Source organism: Sceloporus undulatus, chromosome 3, assembly GCF_019175285.1.
Source record: "Sceloporus undulatus isolate JIND9_A2432 ecotype Alabama chromosome 3, SceUnd_v1.1, whole genome shotgun sequence".
Lineage (NCBI taxonomy): Eukaryota > Metazoa > Chordata > Lepidosauria > Squamata > Phrynosomatidae > Sceloporus > Sceloporus undulatus.
In genome coordinates, this window is record NC_056524.1 from 184,130,888 (window position 1) to 184,153,838 (window position 22,951).

The 22,951-nt window shown below is 39.7% G+C and overlaps 1 protein-coding gene across 1 annotated transcript in view; it reads left to right on the forward strand.

Moving 5' to 3' along the window:
* The window catches only part of CFAP46 (cilia and flagella associated protein 46), a 146,761-nt gene extending 133,390 nt beyond the window's left edge, over window positions 1–13,371 (forward strand). Inside the window, 8 exon segments of the mRNA XM_042458467.1 lie at window positions 999–1,059; window positions 3,438–3,473; window positions 4,820–4,919; window positions 6,067–6,179; window positions 8,813–8,894; window positions 9,544–9,680; window positions 10,316–10,399; window positions 13,063–13,371. Of these exon segments, the coding sequence (XP_042314401.1) occupies window positions 999–1,059; window positions 3,438–3,473; window positions 4,820–4,919; window positions 6,067–6,179; window positions 8,813–8,894; window positions 9,544–9,680; window positions 10,316–10,399; window positions 13,063–13,199 (750 nt within the window). The 3' untranslated portion in view covers window positions 13,200–13,371.
* Window positions 13,372–22,951: the final 9,580 nt, after the last annotated feature.

The following is a 22,951-nucleotide window of genomic DNA, read 5'->3' on the forward strand; positions in this document are numbered from 1 at the left end:
AGAAAGGGTAGAATGGATGGGAAAGAGAAAACAGGTGAGAATGAGGGAGAAGTAAAACGATTGTGAAAAGAGAAGATGAGGAGAAGAGAAGGTTAAGGAGAGAAGATAGAGATGAGAAAGGTAAAGGAAAGAAGTTGAGTACAGTAATATGATTAGAGAAAATCTAGGAATGAAGTACAAAGAATACACAACAAGAAGAAGTTACTTGAAACTGACTTTTTGGTTTCCATATTATTATGAGGTTAATAATAATACAAGAAGCAGAAAATTACTTACTGGTTTAGAAAATGAGCTAGATCTATACAGGATGTACATAAGATGAAATGGAAGCAAAATGTAATGTAATATATATTATTGCGATGTGTTAACAATTCAAGTGTACCTTCTATGAAAACCTTTTTTGTTATTACCTTCGTTCCTGTGTTAGTTTGATGATACTCAACTCAGTTTTGATGTACTTGAGGAGTTTGAATGTAAGATGGCAAGATTGTTTTAAGGTGTATGTTTGTTTTTAATATTCAATAAAATTCTAAAAATAATAAATAAATAAATAAAGTACATATACTCACACATGCACACACACATGAGGGTCTCCTAACTTCAACCCTTTCTTTGTCATCTAAATGAATCTGAGAAAATATGCTGCAGTCAGCAAAGCCCCATGAAGAGCAAAGAGAAAGAGAGAGAGAGTACCCTTATTCATATATGATAAGATGACAAGTGTAACATAACATCAGTCTTCTAGAACAGACCAGGATCTGGAAATTTGTGTATACAGTATTTGAACTAATTTCTTGTAGCTGTAGTTGCAGCATTCTTACGCTGATTCAGTCTTAGTGGCAATTGGAATCCTCTTCAATATAAATTAGCTTTTTTCTATTTATCAGTGTCAAGCATGAAGTAAGTCCTAGCTGAACTCATTAATTCTGAGTAAACTGTTTTAGAATTATGCTATTTTTTCTGTACCCAATCTAAAACTCTCTCCTATTTAACAACAGCCTGCCCTTAACCGTGTTCTACCACCCAACTGCATTCCAATAGATATACACAATGTTAAATGTATCCTTTCAAAAATTACAGTTCACCAGAGTGTTCTCAGAGGGGTGGGATACAAATACATTATTATTATTATTATTATTATTATTATTATTATTATTATTATTATTTAAAGCCATGAGTTTTAAAGTCCCATGGAGTCTTACCAGCTCCCTTGGAGTCTATCCCTAGTGTGATCCATAGCATGGCCATTACACACTACTTGAGATGATTGAATCATCTTCAGAATTTAGTTAGTTATCCTTAAGGCAAAAAGGATGTGATTGCTTAGTGGTTAAGATGCCAGTTTTGACAATCGGAAGATTGGAAGGTTGACAGTTCAAGGCTCTAGTGCTGCATGATGAGGTGAGCTCCTGTTGCTAATCCCAGCTTCTCCCAATCTAGCAGTTCGAAAGCATGCAAATTCAAGTAGATAAATAAGTACCCCTTCATTGGGAAGATAACAGCGTTCAGTGCAGTCATGCTGGCCATGACCACCAGAGCAGTCTTTGGACAATGCTGGCACTTCAGCTTAGTAACGGAGATGAGCACTGCTCCCTACAGGCAGTTACAACTAGACATTCATGTCAAGGGACTACCTTTACCATTACCTTTACCTTAAGATAAAAGGGCAAACTACAAATAGTTAGTGCTGAATCTCATAGACTTGTGTCGAACAACTTAGCAAGTATGGCCCAGTACAGACTTCCAGAAAGCTGTGGTCTGGGGCCGATTTTAGAGCTCAGGAGTGCAGAGCATCCACACGTTCCTGAACCGTACGGTGCACCGCTGGCGCTATCATGGTGGGGCCCTGTCCACATGGGGGCTGCCATGATGGTGTGAGTGTGCTGCAGCACCCAAACTACGCTGGCCGGAAGTGATGCAATCAGGGCGCTAGTTTGCCAATCGCGCCCCCTTCCAGGAAGCTGCTCATTTTTGCTCCCATGCCTTTTGGTTGCTGTGGCAATGATGGGGGGGGAACGGGTGGCACAGAGCCGCTCATCTGTCGAGCCCCTATATGACCTACAATACGCTAGTATTTCAAATGGAGTAGGAGATCTCAGGCTCAAAGCAGCCCTCACAAATCTGAGCCTCTGGCTCCATTCTCCTTTATCGTTGTTTAGTGGAAAGATGGATAGCCTGGACCCACCACTACTGTACCATCCCTCTCTCCCATTTTTAAGCTACAAATCCACTTGCACTTTATAGGGATTGTAAGATGACATTTCTCAATAGTTTTGTGCTCTCCTCCCATGTTTTCGCTTGGGTACCTTTTCTGACAAACCTAGAAGTGTCTTCTGCCTTCTTTTTATTTTGAAAAAAGGCCCCTGTTCACTTTAAAAACATTTTTTAAATAATTGAAGGTTGTCAACAGGGGGCATATGCTGTTCTCTGAGGTCTTGGAGTAATCCCTAGCCCCCTCTGGAAGTTGTCCTTCCCTGTTTAGTGATTACTTCACTTTTGTACAGGGTTTGTTCATTCAAAAGGGTAAAAAAAAATCCTAAAATTTCTTAAGGTTTAGTTACTAGCAATTGGAGCTTTCAGCTAAAACACACTGCTAGTTTTGCCTCAACCACCACTGGAATGCAGCCCCAAGAACTTCTCTGAAACTGAATTTGGCTTTTGGGCTAAAAAAAAGGTCCCCAACCTTGATTTACAACCAAGAAAAAATAATGTGAACACAGTATGAGTGGTTGTTGATTAGTGGGGAAAAATAATTAGACAGTATGGAAAGGAGGTAAAGACAAATGTTCCTAGGGTTGCCAGAATGAAAAACTAGAGAAGACTCCGGTGTGTTTAATGGCTGTATAGAAGAAAAAATTTCACCAGGCCTTGTTTGTTACCTGTTTACATGACACGTGGCACCTACTGAAGCTTCTGCTTGTTGTTGTTGATGTTGATGTGTGCCTTCATGTCATTTCCAACATAAGGCAAACCTATCACATGGTTTTCTTGGCAATATTTGTTCACAAGAGTTTGCCATTGTTTTCCTCTGAGGATGAAAGAGTGGGTTTCCATGGCTGAGTGGGGATTTGAACCCTGATCTCCAGAGTCCTAGTCTAACACCCAAATCACTACATTACATTTGCTCTATAGATAACCATTCTTCTACACAGCACTTAAAGATACAAGTGTCATCACAAGTTTTAACTCTGACAACCCTAGATGCTCAATTTCAGAAGGTTGGAGCTGATAACTGTAATCAGCAATTCAGACTAAAAAAATGGGAGATATTTTTAAAGTTCATAACTGGTCCTCCTACATGACCTACTATTGCCCCTTTTCCCCGCTTAAAACTAGTGGTTATATTCATGAAAATTATGGGGGTGAAATAGATTCTCTAGACCATTTAAACTGATTGTTCTCAAAATCTGATTTTGTGTTCTTAACAAATATCTCAGATGTTGTCGATCCATATGATGAAGCAAGAAAAAGAGGTACTGTCTGTAAAATCTTAAGTTCATAAGACATTATGTCTCTGCCATAACTGACCATAAGAAACCAGCTTTTTCTTTTACAAATTGATTGAAACCAATTTCAAAGACAGTGCAGCTCATTTGTAGATTAGAAAATGTCTACTACAAAAAATAATATATTTATATTTGATATATTAAAGAAAATTAGCGAGTTTTGAAAGTGCATCAATTTCCCAAGTATATCCTTAGGAAGTAAAACATGTCATTCCAACTAATGATATGATATTTTTTTAAAAAATCAAGAAAAAATAATGTATTACAGTTTGTATTTAAAACGTGCCTTAGAGTCACAGGGAGCTGGGATGTGAATGGGGTAAGGAGTGAAAGAGAGGATACTCTGCCCTTTCGCCACCTAACTACTTGGTTTCCATGTGGGCTGAGGAAGAAGGAAGAATCTCTGAAACTAACACAAATGCAGGGTTTAGCAGTGGAGAGATTGAGCAGTTTAGCTGTGCTTTGCCAGATTATTTGACAGATATTTAACACAGAAACTGAAGGGTTGGTTTTTTTGTGACTTGTGTTTCTATGCCCCTCTCTCTCTATATGGAATGTGGAAACAAAAAGCCACAAACCTCAGCTGGCAACATTGGTTAGTTGGTATGCTACCAAATTTGGTAGACTTAGGCCCTTCACAGACTAGCATAAAGAGCCGGTGTAGGAGCAGAGTGGGGGCATGCCCCAACTTAATGCCCTGACTCTGCCTCCACGTTGCCTGCCTGACCAGGCGGCAGGTAGCATCATGCCGCATCTTCAGCACAGCATTTACATGTGCTGCCCCAAAGAAGAGGAGAACAGCCACCACAGTGGCTAGGGCAGAGGTGGCACTCAGAGCCCTTTCTGTGGGCACACAAGCTGTTGCCCAGCACAGAGTTTGCCAGAGTTTGTTACTAGAAAGCCAAAGGGACATGGCACTTTGTGATAAATAGTGGGTTTTCGGTTGCTCTTTGGGCACTCAGTCTCTAAAAAGTTTGCCATCACTGGGCTAGGGCGCCCCTTCCACAGTGCAAAAAGGAGCCGCTTTTTTGAGGCTTCATTTTGCTCCACGTAAAGGTCAGTTCAGGACCGTGGCATGTTGTTGCCACAGCCCTGATCCGGTGAGGAAAGGAGCAGCTGCAGGCTGCTTCAAAGGGGGGGGGGGGGGTCTGTTGAGCCCCTTATTTTCAAGGCTTGTATACTACATTTTAAAATATATAGAGGTTTAGACTTATATAGCCAATTGCTGGTTTTTTTTACACCAGCTTTATCAGAAGAACCACATTTACAAGCAGGCAACCTGTTTTTCATTATGATAAATTTGTTTTACTTAGAATCAGAAAGTCCTGGCCAACAATTTCAGACAATCCTAGAGAAATATGAGCCATTTACACATCGTTGGGATGGTTTTATTGGTAGCTCACATTTTCCAAGGTATGTAAGTTTGTTTTGCAAGAAAGAAGATTTTAGAATCTAAAGAAATGTCTAATGTATTTATCTTTGAACTGCTTTAAAGAGTCAAACCAATGCACTGTCCTGCCATAAATCAAAAGCTAATGTGAGAGCATGAGGTTCTTAAACCTCATAATGACAACTTTAAAAAAAATCTGAATTTTGGAATATTTTCTGACTCCATGGGAATTCCAGTGTATTGATGGGTAGCAGTAGAGCTAGGATTAGGGTTACCTTTACACATCTTGTATGTCCAAGATACACCGAGAATTCCAATTTCCTACTCCAGATGGAGCCCATCTATAAAAAACCAGAATCTGTCACTTTTGCTTCTTACTATCATGGCTCACTGTTAAACAGCATGGGGTATTTATTTATTTTTTGTCCCAGTACTGGCTGGGACAAAAAAGTACCGAATAGATAAAAGCAATCATTCTTTGAGGTCAATGTTTGTCTCAGACACTTTTGTCTATAAACAAACAAGCAAACTTGTATACAGGAACACTGTTTACAAATTTTCAGGTGACAGTCATAAAGTGTCTACTTTGTATGTCTAGTTCTTTGTACATTCTGCAACAAAATACGATTCTGCAAAAGTAAAATCTCTTGCCTCTCTGGCTTTTAGCTAAATCAGCCATTTCCATGGAATATAATTTGATGTCATATTGCAGCCATATTCAGGCTTTATGAAAGGTAATTGTAATAAATACCAAGGAAAGAGACAGTGCTAGTCTCCTAACCTTTCTGGTGCCACTTCAATTGCTTGGCTTACCTGAAGTCATTTTCTGAAGAGAAGCATCTCCGTGTATGGAGGCTCTATGCAATTCGAACCTTAATTTTCCAAGATTCCAGATCAGTTGAGATAGTATCCACAGAGAGTAAAGGCTCTCCTCTTCAGCACAGTAGCTGACAGTGGGGAGAGCAGGGTTAGTACATGTCCTCTTCTCATGTTACTCAGTTTACATAATGTTTGAATAGGGCTGTTACGGACTTGAAATCACATACCCTCAAAGACACTACATATTCTGGTATCACTGTCCTATACTGTGCTATCATTATGTTTTGTTCTGAGTATAACAAATGAATGTACTGTATTGTTAAAATAAAAAAGAATTGATTTTTTTCCCAGTCAGGCGGAGTGGGAACATTTACTGAGCAACTGCAGTGCTTTTTTCTTCTCTGGAATGGAAAGATTCCTCTGTCATATACTGCTTGAAAGGCTAGCTGCAATGAACTTCCCAGGTGACTTATTGAAACAAAAACAAAAATCCCCTAGATATCAAACAGTGTGTTATTTTTAAATTGAAATTTATGATTAAATTATTATAATTTTTGGAGTGTATTTTTACAGTTGCTGGTGAAAGCAGAAAGAGCACACTGGCTGTATTGAAACATCACAACAAACCATGCTTTGTTGTGAAAGAAGCAGGCCTAGGCAAACTTGAACTTGTGTACACATACACAAACAAGTGGGTGGTTCTTACCAACAAAATTCCTTCAAATGGGCCATGCGTAGACAAGAAATTTTCACTTCCTGTTTCAGTTATCCAAAGACAAGCACTGGGAGTAAGATGAGGTCTACAGCGCCTGTCAGCTAGATCCAATATGGCCAACAGTAAGGGATTGCAGAAGCTGTAGTCCAAAATATCTGGAGGGCCAAAGTGAAAGCCACTGTGGTATAGTAGTTTCAGTGTTGGAATAGGACTTTGGGAGGCCAGTGTCAGAATTCCTGCTTAGCTACAGAAATCCAGTAGGTGAGTCACACTTCCTCAGTTTAAGAGGGATGCAATGGCAAACCTCCTTATACTAAACTTTGCCAAACAAAACCCTCTGAGAGGGTCACTATAAGTCACAGTCGACTTGAAGGCACAAACCAGCAAATAACAACATCACTGTGGTTTGGTTGCTGCCTTCCCCAATGCAGCATCTCTGATCCACCTATTTTCCATTAGCTGAATCTTTATGTAACATGCATCTTCAGGGGACTCCCGAATTCTTGGCACATCCCTGACGATGATGTCCTTGCAGCATGTCCAGGTAAATGAAAATAGCAGGACACATCACTACTGATTCCCCCCACTCCTGAAAACCTGGAAATGGCCAATAGGGGTAGGGGGGCCTGCATGATTCCAAGGTGGTTTAGGGAGGATTTCAGATGTTGCTTAGTTGGAAGAGAATTCTGACCCACACAATAGCCATACAGTGAATTGCAATGGCATAAATTGGACTTAAGCTGTCATAAATCATTAACGGTATGCCAAGTATTATTTACAGTACATCAAGGTGACAGCATATAATGTCCACCTTTTAGGTGCAACTTTATGAATTCATTGGCAAAACATGACTCGGAGGGGGAGACTAAAATGTCACTTCTGCCTGGGTGAGGGTTTATCAGGGGAGCCTGAATCCCAGTATTGGTAGAATGGCTAGAGAATGAATGGATGAATGAAAATGTTAGATCAGCTGTCAAATGGGGTGAAAAAGTAACAGCAAGTACATTTCTATGCTGCTTATCAGTGCACTTAAGCACACTCTAAGTGGTTTACAAAGTGTAAGCTAAACTGGGTACTCATATTAGCGACCTCCTCGGAAGGATGCAAGTCTGAGTCAAGCTTAAGCCCCTGGACTGGTATTGAACTCGCATCTTTATAGTTTGTGAGTGAGTGGCTGCAGTACAGCCATTTAATCACTGCGCCACCAGAAACGAGTGGCAAAATTAAGAAGACATGGAATCTAAGTGGCAACTTGGAAGACAGGAGGAGAATGGGGGGAACAGAGAGAGTAAGAGGATCATCTGGAGGTCAGGAGACAGAGGGACCACAGATCGAGAATGAAAAAGGGGAAGAACAAAGTGAACGAGGGTGCAGTGCAGATAGGACAGTATATTGCTCATTCAAGGCAGGATTTGATATTTTGTATTTGTATGACTGGAAGTATTTTCATACATGCAGGGTGGTCTCTCCTGGTCCCCCCCCCCCAAATATTCTGTTCCCTTCTACTAACCGTAGTCTCCCACCCTTCCAAGTGTCTTCCACCCTGGTCCATTGTTTCACTAGAGAAGTGGGGTTTATGCTTGCATTATGCTACCATGATTGTAATGTTAGCTTTTACACTTCAGCTTCAGTTCCATAATCCTAGTGATGGGTCATGTGTACTTTAACTTTCTCACACTGAGAGCTATTTGTGAATAATACACATTAAGAGTGCAAATGTGTTCCTCCATCCACAGTCTGCCTTCCTTCCCCAGTAGAGAGCATTTAGAGGCTGCAAGCCCAAACATATACTAGGGAGTAAACTTGGCTGACATCAGTGGGGATTACCTCTGAGTAAACAAATATTGGATTGTGCCTAGAAAGGTAAATTCCTCTGGTAGACTTTTTTCTATCTCAGAGCAGACGTCTTTACACAGCTCCCCTCCCATCCACCACACATGGATGAACTTACCTTCCCTGCTTCTCAACCTTGCCCCTCAGGTGATCCCACAATGACTTTTTTCAGCCTCCCAACTAAATAATGCCATCCCATACGAAGAGCCCACCCACCTGGATCCACATGAATCCTAAATTGGGATTTGCAAAAGGAATCTTTCACACCAGAAAAAAGGCACAGAACAATACCATGACCTGGGCTGACAAGCCAATAATTATTTTGTGGCCAAAAAGGGTGTGATTACATGAAGAGGAAAGCAGAACAGGGGCCATATCATATGAAAAGCCCCCCACCCCGCCCCACCTGCTGATGCCAGTCCCCATTCCACTATAATATCCTTGTGTGGAAAAGACTAATAGTGCTGGTAGGAACATGCATAGTTTTACTCATACATTCTAGGATCTATATGCTTCTGAAATGACATTATGTTTTCACTTTCTCCTTAGAATGTAAACTGATGGTACTTTTAGAACTTGCGCATACAAAGCCAAGTGCTGTACGAGTGAGAGATCTCGATGAGGATAGAAGGTAAAATAAGCTTTTCATCTCAACAGTAGGCAGCGGTTGCTATTGTTGTACTGTGCATGCTGACTGATTTTAAACTGCAATAGGGTAGGATACAGAACCCTATTAAAATACGTAAGTTTAATGAATCTGTATTGTACTCCTTTTTGAAAGTCGTTTCCTTTAATTTTAATGGGATTTACTATTACAGTCACCCCTCCGTTTTCGCGGACTTGAGATCCACATCGCTCGCATACATGCAAGTGGGAAATGGAGGAGGAAACAATGGGCTATGCACCCATAGCCACCCATTCAAGCCAGTGGGCTTGAATATACATGAATTTCCATTTTTCCGGGGGGAGGGGGTCCAGAACGGATTCCCCACGAAAATAGAGGGGCGACTGTAATTGAATATGGCAAAGAATGGGCGCTTAGGAATAGCCACACATCAACCATAGTGTATTATGTGACTTCATGGTTTGCAAGACTGTACTTGGTGCCAGACATGCTGATGAGAGCCAGTTAAGAGAAATGCAATTCACCTTTGTTGGTGTAACTAAAAGAAGAAACCTGGGCAAATATTTGTTTTGTCCTGTGTACACAGATCAATCAGGAATGCTTGTACTTCCAATTTTCATTTACCATATTTAAGGTTTCTTATTGTCTTCTCTAGTTCTCTACGCCTTTCTCTGGAACTGCCAACAGAGACAGCAATCATTCTAAGCCTTGCTGGAGTACATTCCATCATAGCCAACCAATGGCATACTACCCTGGAAGAAAATGCAATAAACCTGAACAGCTTATGTGAAAGTATGTAAAAACAACTTCCATGAAGCAGTTAGTCCAAAACTTAATACTTTGTACTGCAAATTATAATTAGTATTCTTTATATGTGGCAGTGAAACCATTATTTGCAAAATTGAAGAGTCTGGAAGCAGCAAACTTTCTAGTTTCAGGCAGTCCATTGGTACCATGCAATGGAGTATCTGTAATTATTTTCTTCCTGTTCCTAAATACTCTAAAGGCATCAGAATTTGCGCCGGCATGCCACTTCCTGCCTGTCTGTCTCGGCCCTCACTCTGTAAGGAGAGAAGAAGCCAGATCAACTAAGGCTGAATTACTGCCAAGAACGTACCTCATTACAATGCCAATTCCATTTTTGAACCTTAGTTTATGACAGGTTATGTTACAGTTATTCTCTGTTTGTTTCTTGGCTTTTGATCATAAGCAACATTCTATTGTACAACGTTAAAGTATCATTGTAGATTTGAACCACAGGTATACCAAAATCCACTGATTTCAGTTAGCTTACATGGACCTAGCTCTAAACAGAGCAATTCCATCATTAACAAATGGAAGTGGGCAGAGCTGGATTCTGTTCCCTTGTTTTGTGTGTTTTCTGTTTGGATATGTGTTAACTAATAAAGTATTGTGTTTCTTTGCAGACTTGATAAAAGTAGGCAAAACAACTGGACATGCTGTTCGTATCCTTCAGAAGAGTAAGGCTGCTGTGGATGAAGTTCCTAAGGGTAAAATTATGAAGTTTTTAAAAATAAAATACACAGTACAAAATATAATTCAAGAATTCACTGTACAAACACATAATTTTAATTTTACCATTTGCTTGTTTTGTTTTTTAAATGATCATATTATACAAGTAGACCTCAGTTAACAAAGTTGATGTGTTCTGAGCATTATTTCTTTAACAGAAGCTTTGGTACCAGAAGCAGTAATAATATGAAAAGAATAGAGACAGGTTCCTACACCACAAAAAAAGGAAAGGAAAGGGAAAGGAAAGCAGTTCAACAATTTTCCTTATGATTTTCATTTTGGTAGCCAAACTGCTAGATTTGTGCTTTTTTAACATGCTGGATATAGCTAGAGAGCAGGCTTATCTACTCTCTCCTTTTCTCTGTATTTTGCTGTTTGCCCATCCTCAGTAAGGAATTCTGGAGGCTGCTCCTTATATCATGGCTATTGTAGGGAGGTATACACAGCTAAAATAGAATCAGCTAGAATAGAATCCTATTCTTTCCCAACTGAAGGTTTATTGTATTGTTTGCTGCAAATGTGCTGCTGCAACCTGACACTGACATTATGGGTTTCTCCACTTTGCTTTACTATCTTCTCAATTCCAATGAGGCTAAAACACTTCCAGCTAGACAAAGAATGAGAAGGAAAAGTGGTCTGGGCAAGCAGAAAATGACTTTTTTCAATTAAGCTTCTTTGCCAAAGACTCTGTTAACTGAGGTGTGCCTATGTATATTTGAAATGCTTATCAGGCTAGTAGATACATTACTACTTTAATCTGTGTAAATTTGATAGCTCCATAACCACACTTTAGAACAAGATGATTAAAAGAATAACCTACTGGGCTTGCTAAAAGATGTCATATGTCTTTTTAAAAATGTGTATGTGAAAGAGAGAGATCCTGTTTGAAACCAGGAACATATCTACATAGCTTCAGAGCTAAGAAAATTGTGAAGTCGAAAGCTTTCATGACCAGCATCCATGGTTTTTTGTGGGTATTTCGGGCTATGTGGCCATGTTTCTAGAACATGGCCACATAGCCTGAAAAACCCACAAAAAACCACACTAAGAAAATTGTTCAACTAAATAATAGGGTGACAGTAAACTTATAAAATAATCCAAATTATTTCTGCCAACACTAGTATCAGAAAGTTTGCTGTTTCCTTTCTGTGAGAAAAGGACACAGTAAGCCAAACTACAAATAACATTGTTGATCTAGAATTAGGCTATTCTGCAGTTTTAGAAAATAATACCAGACAGATAGGATCCCAAATAAGTTAGGACTCTGGAGCTGGAGAAGGGGAAGGTTATCCTTTGTCTCTCCCTGTCCACCCAGTTTTCTCAATTAATATTGGCTTCCTGCATCTGTAAGTTATTTTGTTGGAGAAAATTTGCTGGTACCTATATGAAAGCACCAGATGCTGTCTGACCTTGGAAGCTAAGCCAGGTCAGCCCTGATTAGAACTTGGATGGGAGACAGTCAATACAAAGTGCTGTGAGTTATATTTCAGAAGAAAGAACTGGAAAAACCACTTCTGAGGATTCTTTGTCTAAGAAAACGCTGTAAAATTCATGGGTTCATCATAAGTCAACAGGTGGTTTGAAGACACAAACACACACACCTGTATGATGCCTGAGGGGAAACAGAAGCTTTGAGCATTGATTTTTACAGAGCATCAAGGGAAAGTGTGAAGCCCTTCCACTCCCAGTACTGTGCTCCTGATCTGATTGAGCCCCCATGCCCTTCTCTGTGTGACTGTTTGTTGTTTTAACTGCAGGAGATTCAAACCCCCAACCTGTTAGAGGCCATTTTCACACATAAGACTCAAACAGCCTTTGAGATGCTGTCACTTACTGTGCAAAAATTTCAGATTTTGTTTCTGTTCTTACCAATTTATAATGGCTTAAAATATTGGGCAGGTGGTATTAAAAAAAAAGTATCTAATCCATATCAGGAGCTTCCTTCCTTCTATTTCTTAGAAAGCCCAACTCCAGAAATTTTTATTTGCTGCCAAAGAAAGCCAATTGGTGATAAGTCCAAATCATGTTGGACTTCCAAAGAAATAAATGTTTTGGGGCATCACACAACATGTGGGACTTTGTCTCCCTTTCATTCTTCTGATGTAAATATGTGCTTTCCAGTTTTTCTTCTGTCCATATCAGGAGCTGACAGAAAATATTCTAAGATAAATAAAATGTGTATGGATCTCCAAAATAAAATTGGAACAGAAACTAGGACATTGTGGCCTTTTAAATCAGTATGGATATGCCCCCCATGTGGTTGGTATTAACATCAGATTTGGCAGTGATTTACAGTTAGACAATGTAATGAAAGAGCTACATATTTAAATCACTGACAAACAATCTCATTTATTATATGGTGACAGAAATAGACACACTGGAATTTAGGAGTAATACAATGTGAAACAGTTCTCTCTGATATGTAGCATCAGAACAGGCCTGAAGAGATGGATAGCGAAGCAAACAGAAGCTAAAAGCTTTAGATTTAGAGATTACAATAGAAACATTGTTCACATGTTAACATCCACTGCAAGATACGTCTTTAGAACGTATATCTTTGGTTGGATCATGCCCTCTGTTCTTTTAAAATATCATATCATGTAGGCCTGATTTAATTGTTGGTTCTGAACTGTATTTCTAGTGGACCCAGATCTTATGGATTCTGCTGAAGACACCAAAGACCAGAAGGAAAGCCCTGGAGAGTTAAGCCATCCTGCAATTCATCTATCAGCCCTCAATGCAGTTTTATATGGACTGCCCAACATGATGTTTATGTGATTTTGGGGGGGGGGGGGGGAATCTTTATGTAACAAGGAAATTTAATCGAGTGTGAAGTGAAAATGTTTATGCTTGAATTTGTTAAAAATAACTTTTCACAAATGTTTTTCTTTTTAGTTTAAACACTGGCATTCAGATAAATATCAGGAGTTTTGTTATTAAATGTTTCTTTTGCTCTAATTTCTTCCTGAGTTTTTTCTTCAGAAATTTAAGAGTTTTTTGTTCTCCTATGTTTATTTGTATTACATGTTCCACTGTAGCCTAAATGTATTTGTCAGACCTCCATGTAGAGTAGACCCATTTGTTAAGGTTATTGCTGGTTCCCTCAGCAGTAAACCCTATAGTCTCACTTCTGTCTATTCCCTTGTAAGAAATAACATGCAGGAAGACAGAGGTTCACAAAAGAACTTTCTTTATTGTAAGCAGCAGAAAACAACAGCATTAGCAGTCTTTCACCAAACAGAGTCACAAGCAGACAGAGAGAGCGAGCAGATGCTAGCATACCCCAACCATAGTAGCAGAATTAGAGTGTGGCTCAAATCCTATTGGTCAGATTACTAACAAGTAACATAAGAGTTCTTCTCCACAGAAGGGGTTTTAGGGAACTTTGTCGCTTCAGAACCTGTAACATTCCCATCGAGTTACGAAAACATTCCGTGGCAGAACGATCTGGGAACGGGACCCATCACATTTGAGAAGTAAGAAGAGGATGATAACGTAACGGGAACACATTATATTGAACAGCCCCCCTTTGAATGGGTGCTTTTGCTGAGTGTGTTCTCATATCGTAGTGCTGTGGCACATGCACATTTCTTTAGCTGGGGCATGATGCCATGATGCCATCACTCCATCATCTGATGCCCAGTATAAATTAGTTTTCCAGACAAATTCCAAAGTGTTTTTTAAAAAAACATTGAACAGTGTGGTATTACATTATTAAAGAAAAGAAAAACCAAAAAGAACAATTAATGCTGAAATGGATAAGGCTTGGTTGTTCCTACATATTGAGGGAATTTATAATTACATCTACTGTTTTGTAGGTTTATTCAAAACGCTGATGTAAAGCAGTTGGCCATCACTTCATCTAACATTACTGTATGCTTCAGAATTCTAGGGATTGTACCTTGATGAAGCACAAGTCTTCTCTGACATACTAGGATTAATGCTTCACCAACCTACAAGTCCAATTGAATTCTGTATGATGTACTACTAATGATATACTGGTAATGACAAACTGATGATGTTTACTTTGGATTGAAAATGCTTTACTTCATCAGTGTAGATAGTCTTCCTTCTGGTAAGCAAATTCTAAGTATTCCTCATCACAATTTGTTTCTACTCGCAGTGTGAGTAGGTACGCAGATTTTTTGGTTTTACACACACATACACACACACACACACACACACGATATATCTATATACATATACATACACACACATTTGTTTAAATATGATGTGGGGGGAAACTGTTTCTGCTTTGGGGAAAAGCATTCCAACATGTTAACATGGCGCTGCATCATACCCAAAAGAGCATTAGACTTTTTGGACGCTCTAGGGCTGCAAAGGAGGAAATTGTCTCAGCCAATCAGGACACGAGGACTGACAGAACAGATATAAGAACAGATAGGATTACTGCACTAACTTTTCATGTACCGGTATGATAACGTTCCATGTGTCTGATAACTGTTTTTCATTGTTCTTACCCTGGAACGCTGTTGGAACACCTTGAGCTCAGAATGGGAACTTGATGGGAACCAAACCATGCAGTAAACTTCACTGCATTCCATTCTGATTCGGTTCCTGGAATGTTATCATAACGCTATGTGATAAGGTTCTGAGTCTTAACACACACACACATGTAAATAAAGCACAGAATCCTTACAAGCCAGATCGCTAACACCATCAGTCAGTGAAATTTATGTAAGTGGTGACTTACTAAGTCCCAGTAAGTCTACTTCCAGTGGGTCAACATTACTTGGGACAAGCAATTGTATGTATGGCATTAGATGTTTCTGAAATACTGTTAGTGGCACAAATAGAATTGTTGTTGCACTTAGAGACTAAGGGGCTATGCACCGCAGCCCCGATCTGACTGTTCCAGGGCGTGATAGTCATGGCCCCACAGCTTTCAGGCGCTCCTTTGGAGCTGAGTCATGTGGATGCAGCACCAGAAGAGTGCTGTGATGCCATGTGCCATGACCCCCCCCCCCAGGCTGGCCTTTATGGCTGGTGTGCACAGCCCCTTTGGAGATTATCACACACACATTTTTTGCCCGATTTGGGCACGGGATGGGATCGGTCTGCAACGGGGGGAAATGGATGTTATTGCACATGAAATTGCTGCTGTGCTGCTGGCCAACCACCTGTCCCCGAGCTGTGCTTATCCCTCTGATCTTGGTAATATGGAAGCTTTCAGTCCTTCAAAATCAGCTGGCTCAGGGTGGTGTTTGGCCAGCAGCACAGCAGCAATTTCAAGTGCAATAACACCAGTCCCCCCCCCCCCATTCCAGCCCAATCACATTCTGTGCCCAGACTGGGGAAAAATGGCTATGTGATAAACTTTCCACTGCACACCTGTACCCATTTATCTGGGAATAAATGATGTGTGTTTGTCACTGTACTTTAACCATACTGTTGTTGGAGTCTGTTTTTCACAGCTCAATGTCCACTGTATGTATTAATTGTTTTTGTTGTGTGCCTTCGTGTCATTTCTGACTTATGGCAGCCCTAAGGTGACTTTATCATGGGGTTTTCCTGGCAAGATTTGTTTAGAGGCAGTTTGCCATTACCTTCCCCTTAGCTGAGAGAATGTGACTTGCTCAAAGTAACCCAGTGGTTTTCCATGGCTGAACAGGGATTCAAACCCTGGTCCGATACTTAAACCACTAAACCACACTGGTTTTCCATATTCATAGTTAACAATTCAATTGAAGAATGCATGTTTTATGTGTATGATGCCTCAAATGTGATGTTCAGCATCTTCAGTTAAAGAATTCCAGTTGAAGGGCTGCAAGGGGGTGAACCCTTCTGCTCCAGACTGCTTCAAGGTCTGTTGCCATTAGATGAACTATGAATTTGGCATAGTTAGCTTAAAGATGTGGCTGAGATCCAGAAAGCTCTTCCAGGTCCTGGATTTCTACTGTTGCCTTTCTTCCAACTGCAGCTCTCCTTCAACCACTTCTGTGGCTGCTGCCCAAAGGAAGGCCAACAAAAGTAGTACAACACAGCCCAGGATTTCCTCTGCCCCATCCCGGATTCGCCCTTTTTTACTCGCTGCCCCTCACTCCTGGAACCTTCTTCCCCCGCGAGCAAGAGCCATCACTTCTTTAACCAGCTTCAAAACGGTGCTGAAGACCATCCTGTTCAGGGCAGCGTTCCCAGGCATTGCATAATTGTCACTTGCTATTTGATGTTCTTTTCTTCCCTGTTTTATTGAATCATTTCCGGTATTGCTATGTATTTTATATGTGTTATCCTACTAGAGATGCCCCCTCCCCACCCCCACTCCTTTTGTGTCGTGTCTTTTTAGATTGTAAGCCTGAGGGCAGGGATCCGTCCAATTAAAAAGATTGTATGTACAGCGCTGTGTAAATTTACAGCGCTTTATAAATAAAGGTTAATAATAATAATAATACAACATTTTTTGCAGAATTTTCTGTGAGAATGAAGAATGCTGCCGATTTGACTTATCTGGCAAACTAGACTTTGTTTAGGATAGCTCAGACCAACAACAGGCTACATCTACACTGCAGAATTAATGCAGTTTGACATTGCTTTAACTGCCAGGACTCAATGATATGGAATTCAGGGATCTGTAGTTCTGTAAGTTATTTAACTTTCCCTGACAGAGAGCTTTGGTGCTATAAACAAACAACAAATCCCATGATTCCATAGTATGGAGATAAAGCTGTGTCAAACTGCATTAATTCTGCAGTGTGGCAGCAGCATGCTCTGTTAAGGATATCTTGCATTTTCTTTCCTTTTTGATTTCCTACTGTTTAATAGGAAAAGAAGAACATCAAGTGAAAAGATCCAATAATCACTACATTGCCCCAGAGTTTTTGCCTTTTTCTTTCTTAGCTAGCTAGACAGGCTTATTCCCTATGATAAATTGTTTGTGTTCCTTTTAAAAGTATTAATATGTCACTGAAAAATACTATTCTTGGCTCTCCTGCTATGCCAAAGTTAATTAGAACCTGATAGAAACATAAGGATTTGTAGCAGAATATTAAAAAATCATGACAGCTGTAGCATTTATTTTTTTAGGGCTGAAGGTTCATCCAGCATTACAAATAAATGTTTCTTCTTTCCACCCAAATCTGGTCTATTAGATAACCATGTGAACTGAACTCCCTGAGTTTGGTTTGAAAGCACACATGGGTTCCCTTTTTTTCATTTTATTTTGATATTTTCCTCCATTTAAATGTCTGAGTTAATTGAATTTTTGTCAATTTGATGTTTTAGTCATCTCTGGAAACTTTGGGGGAAGTCTTTATTAATTTTGGAATTGCTGGGAAATGGTGGCTATCATTCCAAACACCACAAATGATGGTTCCTGTTCAGACTCTTCCCCCTCCAAACTTTGAAGATGCTCCACTCTATTTGAAAAGCAGTTCATTGGTTTGCTGCAAGAGAAGTATAAAAATGAAGTGTGAAAGAAAGCTGCCTGGATTAAAAATAATAATAATTATATCACTTTCTGCTTTACTGTAATTTTCTTTTGTGATCACTGGCTCTCATTCCAATTTTATAGTAAAATTAATTGGGTGGACATGGACAAGTGTAACTAATCACCCACTTACCAGCAAGATTTTCTGTTATCTATAAATTTTAGTACAGTAACACCATGTATTCTTGCCTGAGCAACTTGCATATAGGTAAGGATAACATGCAAATATGTATTTTCCATCTCCTCTCCAGCCATATCTGCGACTGTTGTGCCAATTTGAGGAACTGTGCTGCCATGCATAGTTCCCATCCTTTGCAACAACTCAGAGGATTAGCCCATTTCTTCTGTTTTGGAAACACAGAGAAGGTGTCAAGAATCTGAGAAAATATTTTACTTAAAAGCTATTGTGGTGTAATGCATAGCATGGCATATGTGGCTGGAAACTAGATTCAGCCTTGAAGTTCAGACTACCTTAGAGACTTATGGTGAAGATGATGTTGTACAACATGGCTGTGTACAATATGAGTAGTGGGATAGGAGTGGATAAAAATTAGTTACAGGTATACCTCCGTTAAAGCCTCTGGAAAAGAAGCTCCTTTTAAAAAGTCATTTAACCCCTAACCAGACACACTTTTCCCCTAGCCCTCTGAAGGTGCTTTTTAGCAGCATCAGCATTAGTAGGATGGTGGACAAAGGCTGGAAAAACTGCAGCAGCTTGATCTGGGAAATAATGGAATTCTGCTTTAGCCAATTCTGCTCTAGCCAGTCCTACTGTAGTTGTGTGTGCTTTCCTACAACAGGCAAGGTGAACAGCAGCTGCCTCCAGAATGCCACACTGAGCATGCATGAACAACAAAACAGAAAAAAGGGAAGGCAGATAAGTTTCCCTTACCATGTTAAAGAAACATAGGTCAATAAGTTGGCCATCAAAATGGAAACCACAAGAAAAGGGGAGCTGGTGAAGAAAAACATCCCTGGATGCATTTAGAAGAAGTCTGCAAGTTGTCACTAGATGGTTCAAAATGTTTGTGTTTACTTACACACAGATTGCCTGACTGGGTTGTTTTCAGTTCCCATGTACATGTTGTTAGCTTTGGGTAAAACATTTGTTGAACCATGTTGCTCTTCTTGTACATGGCACAGAAATCTATCCCTCTCCTTTCCTTGTTGTTCTTACTTCTGGTACAATTTTTTTGTTGTTACGGGAGTAATGCTCATGAACACATCTACTTTGTTAACTGAGGGACACCTGTATTTTTTGCTGGTCATAAGTGTGTTCACTTGCTACATTTATTTTACCTCCTGCTTACCTGTGTATCACTTAAGTATGAAATCCTATTTCTATGTCCATTTTATTTCTATTTCCATTCATTAACTTTTAATGTTGTTAATGTGTGGTTTTAACTTGTGTTTTAAATCAAAATTAGTTCAATTGTATTTTTACTTTTGTATTGAGAGTTTTTTAATTGTAGTATTTAACCAAAAGCTGTGTATGTTGCCCAGGGTTTTATAGTGGGAGAAAGGTGGGGTATTAAATAAATAAATATTACGTAAACCAGACTAAAAGATGATTACTAGAACCCTCTATGTTTCTAGGGAACCACAGTAGTTATATAGCTTTGAAGTGAATCTTGGCCCAACCCTCCCATCTCCACTTACTGGTCTGAAGCTAATGCAATCAATGGGGGTCTGTCCCCTTGTCAATTGGGAAGTGGTGAACTAAAGCTCCCACTCATGTGAGTAATCTTTTACTACAGGCAAAAACAGGGTCTCTGGCACAGTCCTCCTCCCCGTGCAGCAGAGATCGCTTCCATGGGGGGAAGGTGAGATCCCTGTCATTTGCCTTGGCTGCTGACCCATAAGTGGGGATGGGGGGGGGCTTTCACAGTCCCCATGTATCCCTTAAACAATAGGAAGCATTCATAAATTTGTAGATAGGATTCCAGCCAATTATTTTAGAGGAATGGAAATATTCAAAATCTCATTTTCTGTAAGAGATTTATCATTTGAAATGTCCGCACCCATTAATTTCCAGTTCTAGTAATTATGAGGGGGAAATGTTTGGACAGTTCAATGAGCTGGACTTTATTACTTCACCATTTTTCTTATAACCTATAAGCCATTCTATGTTTTACTATGTTCCCCAGCACAATTTCCCAATTTCTTACCGAGATTTTCATTTCATATCATTCTATGAACTTTATCACACCTGTTTTTTTGCACGTTACGGGTACGAAAAGAGGATGCTCATGTGCACGCGTGACTGCCCCAAAACAGATTTTACCACACATCAAAGTATCCCCCAAAAGGCCCCGTTCCGTTCCATTGCAGCAATCCATCCTGATTCAGTGCTAATGGGCGCCATTTTGCTCGGTCGGAAGACTTCAGACCAGAACATTTCACGCGCCTCAGCACTGAATGGGGATGGATTGCTGCAACAGAAGGGAACGGGGCCTTTGGGGGGATGCTTTGATGTGCGGTAAAATCCATTTTGGGGTGGTCGCACGTGCACACGAGTATCTTCTTTTCGTACCTGTAACGTGCCAAAAACGGGTGTGATAAAGTCCTATGTCATGTGTTAGATGCCTGATGCAGTCATATCTGAATTAACTCTGAAGGCCCACATTCTTATCTTTCACCTAGAAATTCACACATATATGCGCTCCATCAGCTCCCAAAACAAGGAGATGAATCCACTAAGTATTTCAACACTACTTACTTTAGCATAGAGTTTGGTAATCACAGTTCTAAGCAACTAATATGATTGGATGCAACATCTTTTATTTTTAGCAGCAGGTTACAAGCAGTATTAATCACCTGAGAGGACTGCATATTAGCTATTAATTTTGTGCTTTGTTTTAAAGAAGAAATCAATGCAGCACTGATAAAGATAAGAGGCACTGGGCATCAAAGATTAAAAATGATTATACATCTGTACCTAACATCAGGGTATAATGAGCTTATTTGAGGGTTTACAGATGTTCATTTTCTTTATGCACCTGATACAAAATGTTTAATCTTCCAAAGTGTTCCCCCCCCCCCCCCCCCCCAAAAAATGTTCCCATGTATAATAGATGCTTTGGCCTTGGCCACTACGTCAGCATCTTCTGTCAAAAAGATGGATGAGTAAAACCAAGAATTTCTTTATGGTCTGACAGCCCTACTTTATCATAAAGCACTGATAAAGAGTAATGTCCAAATCCAGGAAACTGCAGACTTAGAATCTTCACTTCTCGACAACAAGATACTGGAAATGTTTATCAGCAGCACAATATGGGAACATCTGGAAGTTCGTGACATTTGCTATTAGGCATGGCTTCAGCACTGGTTTTGCTGCATATAGACAATCATGAAATTCTCTAATAGATCAAAAGACTGGTTCAAATGGTGCTGTATTGCTATGCCATTATTGTGTCAAGTTCATAGTACCTAGAAGTGAAGATATGTTTTTTAGGAAAAAATGAGTTGGAATAATAGTGTTGTTGCAAAAACATTTCTGGTGCAGTTTCAAAATTCACAGAAAGCAGACTTTTTTCCTTGCCTTGTCCACAATCCACTGCTTTTGCTTCTTAACACTGTTGGGTCCACAAGGCAAGGCAAAGAAAAAAGTCTGTTTTCGGTGAATTTTGAAACTGTACCAGAAATGTTTTTGCAACAACACTATTATTCCAACTCATTTTTTCATATATATATATATATATATATATATATATCCTTAAAGGATCTTTTCCTTTTTGTAAATGAAAAGGTAGCATATTGCCAGTTACCTTACCCCCACTAACACACATAGAAACAGGGGCTAAAAGTCCAGTCTCCATTGCAAAACATTGCTGTGTATTAATATATCATTTGTTCGCAAAGACTGTTTCCCTTCATACTGCTTAATTGTTCCTCACACATTTGCCTACAATGGATACATGATGTGATTATTTGTCAGAAGTCAAATTTTGCTTAAGTTGAAGTGTTAGGATGTTACTTCATCTGTCTTACAGAAAATAAATGGAGCCTATATGTTTGTGTGTGTTGTGTGCCTTGAAGTCTTTACAACTTATGGTAACCCTAAAGCAAACCTATCACCGGGTTTTCTGGCCCAGATTTGTTCAGAAGGGGTTTGTCATTGCTGTACTTTGTGGCTGAAAGAGTGTGACTTTCCCAAAGTCACCCAGACGGTTTCCTTGGCTGAACAGTGATTTGAACCCTGATCTCCAGTCCAACACTAAAAACTGAAGTACTCAGTTGTTTTTGAAAGTCCTTTTTGGTTAGTCCACTGTAACATATTTAATCCTGAGACATCATATGCCGACATGTACTCACTACCATTGAGTTCACCGGAATTGTAGATGAGTACATGTCTTCAGACTCAGCTATTCCTGGATAGCACCTGCCAGCATAGTAACTCAAGTGATTCTTCTCATCCAAGTAACAGGAATGCTGTAAAAATTCAGGAAGGAAAAATTCTTTGCTAAAATGCTCCAAACTATATGAGTTGTTATACGCCTTTAAGTCAAATCCCAATTTATGGCAACTCTGTCATTGCATTTTCTTGGCAAGATTTAATGAGAAGGGGTGAGACTGTGTGACTTGCCTAAAGTCAGCCAGTGGGCTCCATAGCTGTGCGAGGATTCGAACCTTGGTCTCCTAGAGTCCTAGTCCAGCATCAAATCAGTACACCACACTGACTCCACATACAGAGGGCTAAACACAGCATTGCTCTGGTGTTCACAATGGAGCTTTTATCTCTTTTCTTCCCACCATCCATGATGTGTGCTCTCTCATTCTAGATGTCCAGAGATTATTTTGAAGGCTTATGGAGTGACTACAGTGGGGAAAGTGCATCTTCTCTACAAAAAAATTAATATCCTTTTTAAAATCTTGCCCAGAAATGTAACCTTGCTTACAAAGGATTAATATTGTCGACTAATAATAACTGTACTGTGAAAAAGAACTTGAAGATAAAACATTTGGTTCTCCTTATCCATAGATTCTTTATCTATGGATTTAAGGATCCACAACTTGAAAAAAATTAAATAATATATACAGAAATTCCAAAAAGCAGACCTTGATTTTGCCATTTTATATGCGG